Source organism: Chanodichthys erythropterus, chromosome 9, assembly GCF_024489055.1.
Source record: "Chanodichthys erythropterus isolate Z2021 chromosome 9, ASM2448905v1, whole genome shotgun sequence".
NCBI lineage: Eukaryota > Metazoa > Chordata > Actinopteri > Cypriniformes > Xenocyprididae > Chanodichthys > Chanodichthys erythropterus.
The window spans coordinates 7,374,731-7,388,263 of NC_090229.1; the positions used below are offsets into that span (position 1 = coordinate 7,374,731).

The 13,533-nt window shown below is 35.4% G+C and overlaps 1 protein-coding gene across 4 annotated transcripts in view; it reads left to right on the plus strand.

The window, feature by feature from the left end:
* Window positions 1-13,533, plus strand: part of fgd1 (FYVE, RhoGEF and PH domain containing 1) — a 62,029-nt gene that overhangs the window by 17,643 nt on the left and 30,853 nt on the right. For 2 of the 4 annotated variants that reach the window (XM_067394401.1, XM_067394404.1), the window contains exon 2: window positions 11,845-11,886. The exons of the other annotated variants lie outside the window; for them this stretch is intronic. In XM_067394401.1, coding sequence (XP_067250502.1) covers window positions 11,845-11,886 — 42 coding nt within the window. The remainder of the gene's footprint in view (window positions 1-11,844; window positions 11,887-13,533) is intronic. 4 annotated transcript variants of the gene reach the window in all.

Sequence of the window (13,533 nt, forward strand, 5' to 3'; positions counted from 1 at the left end):
GTAGTGCTCGAATTGATACAGTAAAACCGATGCCATCGTTACTGTTTGTTTTAGCGTTGCACAATATACAGGTACTAGAAAGGTATCGCGATAACCTGTTATTAAAAAGAGTACGATACGAAATTTTATTAGTACCGGTACTTTAAGAATGACAGCATCCTAATAAGAGTTGTATATTGCATCGATGTGTGACAGCAGGAGTCAGGACGTGTGTGCAGAGCACTGCCTCCACTCCATACAGAAGTAAAATATATATGCGCAGAGAATCACAAAGAAAGCAACAAAAGGCCAGAACACACCAAGCCGACGCCAACGAACTAGTGGCGACGAAAGCAGACTGCGGGGTTGGCTCACGTCAACAGCGTCTGTGTCCAAAGTTGCCCTGACACACCAAACCAACGCTAAACAGCCGACGGCCAAGTAGCACGTCAGTTCTGCGCCTGCGTGAGACGAAATGCCTTTCTGAACCAGCAGGCGGCAGTATCTGAATAGCCAATCAGTATGATCAGATGGCCCGACGGACCGACGAGCTCCAACGCTGATTCAACGTGTCGAAACGGCCGAAAAAAAGCCGGCGGGGACCAACTTCAGCCGACGGTGCGAAACACACTGATCCTGCCTAAAGAACCATGCATGCATGCAAAAATAAAGCGCGGGACGCTCACGATGCCAGGCTCAGAGCTGAAGCGTATGCACAGAAAGCTGCCTTTCAGACAGCATGCGATGTCACCCTGTAGTCAATAATTGTATCCCTTAAAACTCATTTTTGATCATCAAAATTACATATTTAAATGTCTTTTCCTGCGAAAAAAATCTTCATGCCTTAAAATAGTTAGAATGTAACTCTACACCCTTGCTTGATTTAGTAATCGCTGATCCATGAATATGCTAATTAGCCCCGCCTCCACTCACTCGCACAAACTCAGAGATCCACTCGGTCAACTTACTGAGGTAAACGCTGCTCAATGGTATTGCTTTTTACAACGTTGGACACATAACAGTCATTAATATGATTAGCCTTTAGCTTGACTGTTATCAAACAGCTAATGTGTTGCTAATGTTACACAATCCATGTTCAGACAGCTGTCTTCTAAAAATCAGCATCCTTACAAATGAACAACTCAGAACATCAGTGGAGAAAGGCATATAGTTCATCATAACATCGTAATATACATCATACACACTCTATATAGCTAAATCTACCTGTTTTTTCATATAAACAGAAACATATAACAGGATAACCTTCTCTTGAGACTCGCCTGCTTCAGATCGATCATAGTTAATGATATGTTAAAGCCCGCCGGTACATTGACGTGATTGGTTACAAGGTAGTTTGTGATGTCAGAAACACCAGCGATTTCAAATTGTATTTTAGATCACTGCAGTTTTAAAGAGAAAATACTCAGCAATGGTGTTGACTTATGAATTTGCACATGGTTTGTCTTAAAGCATATTAAAAACGCCACATAGACAAATAAACAACATTAAAAACTTGATATTAACCACTGGGGGACTTTAAGTTCTCATTCACACATAATTGTGCTTGAATGGTCAAAAATATGTCAAAATCCATGTTCTGGTGATTATTCACGTAAACACAGTCGGGTATGTCTTTAGTGTACATAAACAGTTGAGAAAGAAATCGGATGTGTTTCAATGTATTGGATCCATGCAGGTCTTAAAGTGACAGCAGCCTAATATTCCTGCTGTTGTCTGTGTGATTAATGTTAAACAACAAAAGAAAATAGAAAATCACACTTAATATGAGCATGCAATGAACACTGATCAAATGCGAGATTGTTCTCGATATTTCATTTCTAATTTTTTCACAAAACACAATGACTTTATTCTCCATTTAATGTTTATTTTATTTAGACTTTTTTTTCTCATAATGTAAGAAATTTAATTTAATGATTTTTCTCAAAACACAACTTTATTCTCAATTTAATGATTTATTCTCGACATTTTATTTCGATTTTTCTTGAAATTTAAAACGTTTTTTTCTCGAAACACAGCAAGTTTATTCTCAATTTAATGAGTTTATTCTCAACTTTTTATTTCGACTTTTTCTCGCATTATAATGAATTGAATCTCCTAGATGGTTTTAATTTTTTTATTATTACTTGGCCCTAATCCTCCTAGAGAATATTAACATGATTGATAATGTGATTGTTGCAAACATTTGTGTTAGGACGTTCACACTTGCATATAAATATTATTATTATTTATTTTTTTATTTTTTTTTAAATGGAGGGGAGGAAATGGTCAAAAAGCAAGGTGCGAACACGCTGGTCAAGTGAGTTTTTAGTTTCTTAAAAATTACTGTTACTGTTTTAAATTTTTGCCTTAACTTTTAAAAATAAAGGTTTCAAAAGAGGATTTTCACATTAAATGCTGTACAAGAACCATTATGTTTCTCCAACAAACCTTTCAGTGAACAGTTCTTAAAAGAACAATTTTTTCTAAGTGTGAGGAACATTTTAATAATCTAAAGAACCTTTTTCCACTATAAAGAACCTTTTGTGGAATGGAAATGTTCCATGGATGTTAAAGATTCTTCATGGAATCAAAAAAGAACCTTTATTTTTAAGAGTGTCGGATAGATTCAGTATCGATATCGAGGTATTTTAGTCAGGTCGAATCGTATCATATCGAAGTCAAAATTTTGGTATCATAACAAGACTAGTTCACATCACTATATCAAGTGCTGAGGAGGCCTTCACAGCTGAAATTCAGATATGGTAATGGACGTTTGGTTTCTGACCCCAAACTTTTGAACAGTAGTGCACTACATTCATCTCTCTCGGCTCCTTGACTTTAAGACTTCCATTATGAGACTCAGACTCAAATACCAAAGTCAAAGATCACTGAACCCACATTCCTGCCCCGTCTGCGCTGAACAAAGCATTGCATTCCTGGCTGCTCAGAGAAGCGCTCATCTATACATACAATAGTATCAGAATTGAAATAGAAGCCTGGAACGCTGTAACCGAAGCAAGATGGATTTTCTTTGTAGAGATAAGCAAAGCTACTTGCAGTAAAAATCAATGGCATCATAAATCTTTTACTCCTTATGCACCATTCTGAAGGTCTTCCTTGAATATCTGCAACCTGGTTCAATCCCTGAGAGAGATTCTTTGAGCAGGTTTGGTTAAGGGAAGACAGTGCAGAGGTGTAGTGTAATATCTGTTATCTGAAGCTGTTTACAACAGAAACTGCTTTTGGAGGAAACTGATAAAACCTTCCGTTTGCACTACAATGTCCTTTTGAAGTTTATCAGGAATCTGCTTGTTTAACCTTGGTTTACCTACTTTGTTCATATAATTCTGGTTAGTAGGCTGCTCAAAACTGAATTGCATTGTAAATGCTAACTGCTTATTGTATTCACAGTCACTTAAAAGTCAGCTGAGGCTTGTTTTGAAACAGACCGGATGTTATTAATCATGTTTTTAGAATCATGCGTTCTCACAAGTGAGCAGACGACCAGCCCCCTCTATCTGAGAGTGTTGTTAGACATCTGGTAAAGGGGGCGTAACAAATCCAGCCCTCTGGGAGTGAGTTCGATATGTCAGCAAGCAAACAGCTGAGACTCTCAAGGCCTCATTCGGCCCTACTCTCACACCAGCTCCATTACTGACACTAGACCCTCCAGTACAACAACAGCCGGCCATAATCCACCGATACACTTCAGAATAGCATGTTGCATACTACTCTTGCTATTTATGCTGTATGTAGGTGTGCATGCGTGGAATATCGTAATGGCCTTCTACACTGTACATTTTTTTTTTTTTGTCTTTTGTCAAATCAACTTCAATAATTAATTTGGTTCAGATAACAATATTTTGAGTTTCTGTTGATTAAACCTCAAATACTTTTTTTTTTATTAATTTTTTTTCTCATATTCTCAAAAACCTGCTTTTTTATTTCAATGAACTAAAAATTTGAAGGCAACCAGGTAACTTACGTTTTTAAGTTAAACCAACTCAATTATTTTTTACAGTGTATATTTGTATTGCACTTCATTTGATCTTCCATTTCCAGTGTGATTCTTGAACTGGAAACATTATCACAAGAATTTAGATATTTGTTTATAAAATTGGATTAAAAATGCTAAATAACTTCGTTTTTTTTTTTTCTCCGATTAAACATTCAAATTCATGAGACCATGTGACAACAATGTTGCATATCGTTCAAAAGTTTGGGGTTGGTAAGATTTTTGAATGTTTTTATGCACACCAAGTCTTCATTTATTTGAACAAAAATACATTAAAAACAGTAATATTGTATATAAAAAAAAAATACAATTAACTGTTCTATTTGAATATATTTTAAAATGTAATTTATTCCTGTGATCAAAGCTGAATTTTCAGCATCATTACTCCAGTCTTCAGTGTCACATGATCCTTCAGAATTCAGTCTAATATTCTTGTTATCATCAATGTCCAAAAGAAAGTCTTTATTTGAAATATAAATCTTTTGTACACTAAAAAAATGAATTTACACAACTTTCACTCTGAATTTGCTAGTAAATTTCACAAGTAATTACAAAAAATATCTTTACTGTCACTTTTGAGATATATATATATATATATATATATATATATATATATATATATATATATATGAGTGTAGTAATTGAAATTTATTCTGCTCAAGCCCCATGTGTGTAGTGTGTTAATTAAACTTTAAAAAAAAGATGATGTGTGTGTGTGTGTATTTGTCTAGGGGCCAATAAAAGTGCATTGAATGCTGGGAATGAAGGTCAACCCCATTAACCCTTAGTTCATCCCTCCTAACAAAAAAAAAACAGTGAACTGTTCCACTAAGTCTATTATAATCATCCTGTTGTTGGTGTATTTTGGCCTTGAGATAAACACAAGAGGATGAATACACCTCTGGAGATGATGTTAATAATTGAATACAGGAAATTTATAAATGGCTCACTCAGTCGCATACTGTGCTATTGTGCTATTATTAGTGCTGATTTCTAAGGCAAGCATTACTATTATTATTATTGCTCATGCTCATGCATAAGATTAGAGATTTAGATGAACCCCTGTACCTAAGTATTAAACATTGCCTGGTAACTTGGCCTAATGTGTATCTGCTACATACTCAAATCATGTGACTGTTCATATTTATTTACTTAGATTTTATTTTTATGTTCTTAGATTTCTTTCTTTCTATATGTATTTTTTTAATTTTTTAATTTTTTATTTAGAATTTATTTTATTATTTTTATGCATGCTTTTAATAATATGAATGCTGTTTTCCAGTGCACGTGAGTCATTGGCCTGTGACATTTAGACTTGTGATGCCGTCAGTGAGCATGCGCACTGTGTAGAAGTCATAATAATGGGCCGGGTGACAGTAGGCAGATGGCCTTCTCTCTAGGGAAATCAGGGGGGTAAATCTCTCCATTTAAAGCCTACACCCTGTGCCAGGGTCTGAGAGAGCAACAGCACTGTGGACCCAGCAGGGGTGAGGAAAATGAAAGGGAGAGAGTGAGAGATAGGGCAAACCCCGTGCCACGTAATCTCAAGTCATTCTCTGTGCGAGAGGATTATTCAGACCTTTGACAACAGGGAAATACAGCCATCACAAATCAGCCTAGATGCACGCTATAGCATGAAGTGTCTTGTCTGGAGGGAAGCTGTGTGTAAATTGTGTGACCTCAGAGATCAGCCGACTAGTTTCTTCACCTGATGTCAGAGAAATTGGTGTGACACACTTTTATATTCTGTGTCAGGATTCATCATTGTGTTCTCAGCCTCTAATCCGGCTTGAAACCCATCTGGATGGATGATTTTGCAGTGGTTTATGTCGACACCAGAAGCATTTGCTATGTCATTGTGCTTATTTACATTACTGGAGGTCTGGTCCGGCGTCCAAGATTTCAGAAACCCACAACTTGAGTTCCCTTATATCAGGGGTGGGGAATGTTGATCCCGGAGGGCCATTGTCCTGCAGAGTTTAGCTCCAACCCTAATTAAACACACCTGAAGCTAATCAAGGCCTTCAGGATAAATAAAGTTGCATGCAGGTAAGGTGAGTGTTTTTTTTTTTTTTTCGGGTTGAAGCTAAACTCCAAACAGCATAATGGCCCTCTAGGATCAAAGTTCCCCACCCCTGCCTTATATACTGCATTTTTTGCATTTTTTATTTATAAAATATATACACTACCATTTTTTTTTAATGTATATAATATATTTACTGTACAATATTCACCTCTAAATTATGCCATATTTACCATATGTCTATAAAAAATAATAAAAATATTAAAATAAATGCATATTATAATATAATATACTGCATTTTATTTATAAAATATATACACTACCATTTTTTTTTTACTATGAGTGTGTGTGTATATATATATATATATATATATATATATATATATATATATATATATATATATATATATATATTTATTTATATATTTATATATTTACTGTACAATATTCACCTCTAAATTATGCCACATTTACCATATGTCTGTAAAAAATAATACAAATATTAAAATAAATGCATATTATTTTCAATTAATACAGTGTTTATGTATAAAATATAGCAGAGGAATATAAAATACAATGCATGTAAGGCAGATTGGTCCTATCTGGGGGGAGAAACACATAGAATTGTACCATTGTGTATCCACAGTATATTTACATACATACATATAAAATTTTATATATATATATATATATATATATATATATATATATATATATATATATATATATATATATATATATAACTAGGGAATACACAGACCTTTAAACATTTATGTTATCTATGTTCTATGGTGATTAAAATATTGGCTCATATTATTTGAAAGTCTTAGTTTTAATTTTATTCAAATTTAAAAAATGTCCCAACATTTCTGGAATTCTGGTTGTATTAGGTTTTGAATTTGAAGATATATATATTTAGACATCATAAACTACTTGATTGTGGCTGATTTGTAGATTTTACCCAAAAATTGCTCTTGTTTTTTTTATTTTTTTTTATTTCCCCATTCACTTCCATGTTATGTAGGTAAAAAGCATACAGCTCATTTCCACTTGAAAATTGAAAGACTGAAATCTCCAGTGCACTTTTTAAGATAGTTTCATTTAAATTTCGAATTGGCAATAAAATCTTGACAAAAGTGGTATGATAAATTTAGTTTCACATCACATTAAAAACCTGAACATGCAGGCCCTACAGTAGAAAAAAACAGGCCATTCCTCTTTCAAAATGGTGACTAACTCTTTAGACTGAAAGACAGGACTTCCTTTAAGTGTTGTGGTTTCTTTTATTCATTTTCTTAGGAGTGGCTTGTCTCCTTCCCCTCATGCAGTCTCTGGTTGAAGTCAGTACATGTAGATGATGACAGACAGGGTCACGTGCGTGATCATTTGTGATGCCTATTTTCAAGAAAACCTAATTACACACCGCTACGCATGCGGTTTAACTATAAGATGGTTATTCCATGAGTCACAGGCCCTCGATCTGTCCAAACCTTTTTAATTGAGTACATTTCACATGTATCAGTTCAATTAATCACATCAATCTATTATTTTAGAGTAAAGTGGAACGGCAGTGTTACAGCTGCGGAATGTTTTTAAATATTATATTTTATTTCTGTTTAATAATTATGTTTTATATTTATTCACGTTTTTGTGATTGGAGTTATTGTATGTTTGTATTTGTGTGTAGCTTCCAAAAAAGTAGTATTTCCATGTTTATTTTTATTATTATTATTATTATTTTGATATACCATACTATATTTTTTCTTAGAAAAACCTCGGAGTGCATGAATTTTAGTAGCGTGGTGTATATCAAAGTATCATAGTATATCTGATATCATCACTGTATTAAATCTGATTCTAGCAATGCCAAGGTCATTAGTTTGATTCCCAGCAAATGCACATTTAATGCATTCCTTATATACATAATATGTATAAAACTATGTACCTTGAATGAACTGTAAGTTGCCTTGGGTGAAATAATTTGATTAGTGAATAAATGTGATGCAAATGTAATATAACATTTGTATATGTGTCAAAATACCATAGTATTGCCAAGGCACTTTTTAGTAGCTAACAGTGTGAATTTAGAATATACAACAAAAATACGGACACAATAATTGTAGCATTTTTGCTTTGAATGATAATATTAGCTGTATCACAATATATACACAGTCCAAATTAAACCGTCTAAACTGTTGTCAAGGAAACAGAGCTGAGGATGGTAAAGATGATGGTGAGGGGAGGAGGGACCCGGTCCTGCTGCTGCTGCTGTCTGTGTGTGTGTCAGGGCAGTCGGCGAGGGGTGGGGGGCGCGAGGGTGCATTTTATTTCCTTATTATATCCGCATTTTCGGTGTCATCATGGCCACCGTTGCAAAAACCTCTAGTATATTCTTTTTAGTGTCGTTTTGGTGTCATTAACTTGGTTTTTGCGGTGGGTTTGTGTAGTGAACGCGCGTTGGTTTCGAGGCGCTGGAGATGCGCGTGAGAGCGCAGAACCTCCTCGCGCCTTAGATCGTTCGCCGGTGGACTGGAGGAGCAACCGGAATTGCGTTTTATTTAGCGTTAATCCTTTTCATTTGATTCTTATTTCGTCCTTGAGTGATTGGGGGGGATTGTGTCTCCCCGTTCTGTATTTTAATGACTGGTTTCGTATTTTGCTGCGCGATGTACATGGATAAAACCAGTGTGCTTCGGGGTAAGAAAATTTTTTTTTTTCATCTTATATTCTGTTTCGACATATTAGGCGTAATTGGGAATTTAAAAACGCAATAGTTTGGAAATTTGCAATGTTGTATGTTTGCTCACTGAATGTATCTGCAGCATCATATATACACCATGATGGCCGGAATATCATACATGCATGTTCAATAGTTCAGTGTGTCAGTATGTAAAGTGGGTGTATTCACCATCTGCCGTCTTATCATTAATAATTTGCATTGACATTGGATTATTTTTAGCATGCATTGTCATAAGATGTGTATTTTGGGTTTGGATGAAATTTTAATGCATTTTATTAAGATTTTTTTCTTTTGGTGGAGGGGGATGGGCTTTTACATGCTAGTAAAATTAATGACATGTACCTGTGATAGATATGCAAGCCAATGCACATGATAAATCACTCCAACATGCACATTTTGAGTAGTCTGTGCAGTGCTGCTGGTGCTTCACCTACATTTTGCAGGCTGGTGCATCACTGCCTGCTGCACACGGATGCAGGGAGACATGCAGTGCAGCCTGACATGTAGACGTGTGTGTGTGCGGTTGAGTCTACAGGGGTCTACTACTGCTGTCGCCGACCCCTGCGCTTGCAGTATGCATGCCTTTTGAAGGTTATTTGATGATGCAAAGACAGCGTACACCTGCCATCATTAGGGAATGTGAGCTGTAGGTGTGTTTGCGTTTCCATGTTGTTGTCAGGCTATGTGAAATGCAATGTCGGTTTCTTCATTCCATGTCTGATGAGCTGACAATCTGTTATTCTAAAAGTCAAGAGAGACCGTATGATACATCAAAACAATGCCTGTTTAGCTGTCAGCTTACCACAGGGTGGGTGTGCCTGACTACAGTATCCATTTCAGCAATGCGTTCCTTTAGACTGCTGCATTTGGGAAATGAATGAACTACATTCTTCTGAAAAGCATCCAACTTTCTGCATCACAAGTAGTCTCCTAAAACACTGTTAACTTTCATGTAACAGCTTTGTACTGACCTTCTTCGTGCAATGCACGAGAGATTTATATACAAAAGTTTGGAATAATTAGGATTAATTAAGAAGTCTCTTATGCTCACCAAGGCTGCATTTATTTGATCAAAAATACAGTAAATTCTAATATGCTGACTTGGTGCACAACTGTTTTCAATATCGCTAATAATAAGAAATGTTTCTTGAGCATCAAATCAGCATATTAGAATGATTTCTGAAGGATCATGTGACACTGAAGACTGAAGTTATGATGCTGAAAATTCAGCTTTGATCACAGGAATAAATTACATTTTAATATACGTTCAAATAAAAACCAGTGTATTTAAATTGCAATAATATTTAACAATATTACTGTTTTTACTCGATCAATTAAATGCATCCTTTGTGAGTATAATAGACACTTTGTTTATAAAACATTAAAGGGGACCTATAATGCCCCTTTTCACAATATGTAATACAATGTAATGTGTCTGTGAAGTTTCAGCTCAAAATACCCCAAAGATCTTTTATTATAGCTTGTCAAATTTGCCCCAATTTGTGTGTGAGCAAAAACACACCGTTTTTGTGTGTGTCCCTTTAAATGCAAATGAGCTGCTGCTCCTGGCCGCTTTCCAGAAGAGGGCGGAGCTTTAACAGCTCAACAACAACAAAGCTGGAGAATCTAATGCAGCAAAATGAGGATTGTCAGTAACGGTGTTCAGCCTTACATTGTTCAAACCGGAGTCGACACTGATAGAGAGACTCAGGAAGAAGTTACAACTTTTAGAATGAAACTGGACGTTTCTGAATGATACGTGGATACATTTATGTAGTTGCTGTGGAGTTGACTCAACTCATCGACTATCATGTGCCGTCATGTTCATCTTTTGTGCAAATTTAGCATAGAATTGACACTCATTTGTGAAGCAGTCCGGCGTAAAATGACGGCATGTCAACAACACTCTACTACATCAACTCTTCCTCTTCTCTAAAGCAGCCCAACATGGCATAAATAGTGTCATGCTAAACAGTTAGCATGCTTTGCTCAAACTTTTGCCATAGCGTTAGAACTGGTACACCGTTGTCGAAAACAAAACGGTGGCACCGTGGGTGAAAACGTGCAGATTAAGGGTCGGTATAATTATAATGAGATTCCCTTCCTACGTCATTAGGGGTGCGGCTTATTTTTTCACATGCTTGCAGAGAAAGGCTTACCAAAATAAAGTTACTCAGTTGTACTTTTTCACGTTTTCTGGGTTAGTAGATGCACCGGGGACCAGATTATAACACTTAAACATGGAAAAAGTCAGATTTTCATGATATATCCCCTTTAAAAAAGCTTAATCATTCCAAACTTGTGACCAGAAGTGTAGGAGAAGGACAGACAGATGTGTGCAGTGGTGATTTGCTGATGTCTGACCCATTAACGCAGCCTTCAGAGGCACAGATGTCGACACCTGCGTTAATCTACATTATTGACCAACTTCAGTAGGTCACCTTACTGCAGTATTTTTTTTAAACCTCCCAAAGATTCCAGTAATGTTTCCCTGCAGATTTTTAGAAAGCCTTTCCTGTGTTGTAATAAAAACTCGTTTTTCCACTTCACAGACTGTTGTGTTTGTGTTTTAGCTGTGATGAGATGAGAGCAAATCTTTGCTGAAGCTCAGCTTGTGTATAGCGGTGGCGTGTTGACTGTCCTGTCAGTGCACAAGCTCCTGATCGTGATAAAAATAGTCCTACTGTTTCAACACGTCCCTCGGCTCACGGTGGGATAGATATTATCAAAGACAAAGTTTGTTTTCACTGCTGTGTTTTTTCATAGCCTGATGTTTGCTGTTATGCTTTCTGTTCCCTGCATGTTGAGATGAGCAGAACAATAGGTATGAAATCTGATGTCTGGCATTTCTGAGCCGGTTCCCATTCCATATCACAGTTCATGAAATATTCATGGAGAATCACGTAAGACAGATGAATCAGCAAAGTGGTGTGGTTATAAATTGATCCCAGGTGGACGGACAGACACAGGGATTCTGACTGGTCATGTTAATGTAACACCAGGAAGCCCTAATCTATAGACATCACCCAATAGACTGACACATCTCTAACCACTAGCATCCTATTTTATCTTTGTTCCAAAACATAGGTAGCATTAAGGCGTCATCTGATGCTAAGTCTGTTTTGCAAGGTAGGCAACATGATTACTGCCTTCTAAGATACACTGGGGAAAAAATTGGTGGAGAATTTACTGAATTGCTAGTAACTTATACTTAGTAACTTACAAAAAATAAAATTGAAATTGAAATTTCACAGTAGAAAGACTGAAATAGTATTTTCTTGTAAAATGTTCTTTCTTTTGGGCAAATTGTCCAGTAAGAGTTCTTCCTCAAAAAAAAAATCAAGATGTGAATAAAGTGAGGGAAATTCTGATTATAAATAGGCCTATAATTCAATAAATATTGAAATATATAGATGCATTTGACTGTTTCAAACTGTATTTAGGTTATCATTTATACCTTTTGGTAAGATTTTTTAAATGTTTCTGAAAGAAGTCTCTAATGCAAAAAATACAGTGAAAAACAGTAATATTGCGTATATATCACACTCTAAAAAAATGCTGGGTTAAAAACAACCCAAGCTGGGTTGAAAATGGACAAACCCAGCAATTGTGTTGTTTTAACCCAGCAGTTGGGTTAAATGTTTGTCCAATGTGCTGGGCAGTTTTATTTCACTCAACTATTGTTTAAAAATTACTGTATTGCTTAATTAAAATCAACCTAAAGTATGTTGGAAATGAACATTTATTAATGTGTTTAATGAATAATAATTAAACAATAAACATTATTTACATTTCTTGTTAATAAATGTTCAACTTTTGATTATTACTGTTTCCTCTAATTATGTCTGATTTTTAATTTCCAACCTTTTTTGGGTTAATTTTAAGCCAGCCATATTGTAATTTTTAAACAATATTTGGGTTAAATTAAACTGCACAGCACGTTGGGCAAACATTTATCCCAGCCGCTGGGTTTGTCAATTTTCAACCCAACTTGGGTTGTTTTTAACCCAGCATTTATTACACTCTAAAAAATGCTGGGTTCAAAATGGACAAACCCAGCGATTGGGTTGTTTCGACCCAGCTGTTGGGTTGAATCTTTAACCCAACCTGCTGGGTAGTTTTCATTGAACTCAACTGATGTTTAAAAATCGGTTGGAAAATAACATTTATTAATATGTTTAAATAATGATAATTAAATAATAAACATTTATTAAATTGCTTATTAATAAATGCTCATCTTTTGATTATTATTGTTGCCTCTAGTAATTATATGTCTGATTTTTAATTTCCAACATATTTTGCACTCATTTTAAGCCAGCCATATAGTCATTTTTAAACAATAGTTGAGTTAAATAAAACTACCCAGCACATTGGGCAAACATTTAACCCAACCGCTGGGTTTGTCCATATTTAACCCAACTTGGGTTGTTTATAACCCAGCATTTTTTAGTGTATTATTTATACCCAGCATATAGTATTATGTGATCAAAGCTGAATTTTCAGCATCATTACTCCAGTCTTCAGTGTCACATGATCCTTCAGAAATCATTCTAATATGCTGATTTGCTGCTCCAGAAACAATTCTGATTATCAATGTTGAAAACAGTTGTGCTGCTTCATATTTTTGTGAAAACCATGATACATTTAAGGATTATTTGATGAATAGACAAAGCATTTATAGAAATATAAATATTTTGTAACAATGTAAAAGTGTTTACTGTCACTTGTGATCAATATAATCCATCCTTTCTTAATAAAAGTATCAATTTCTTTCAA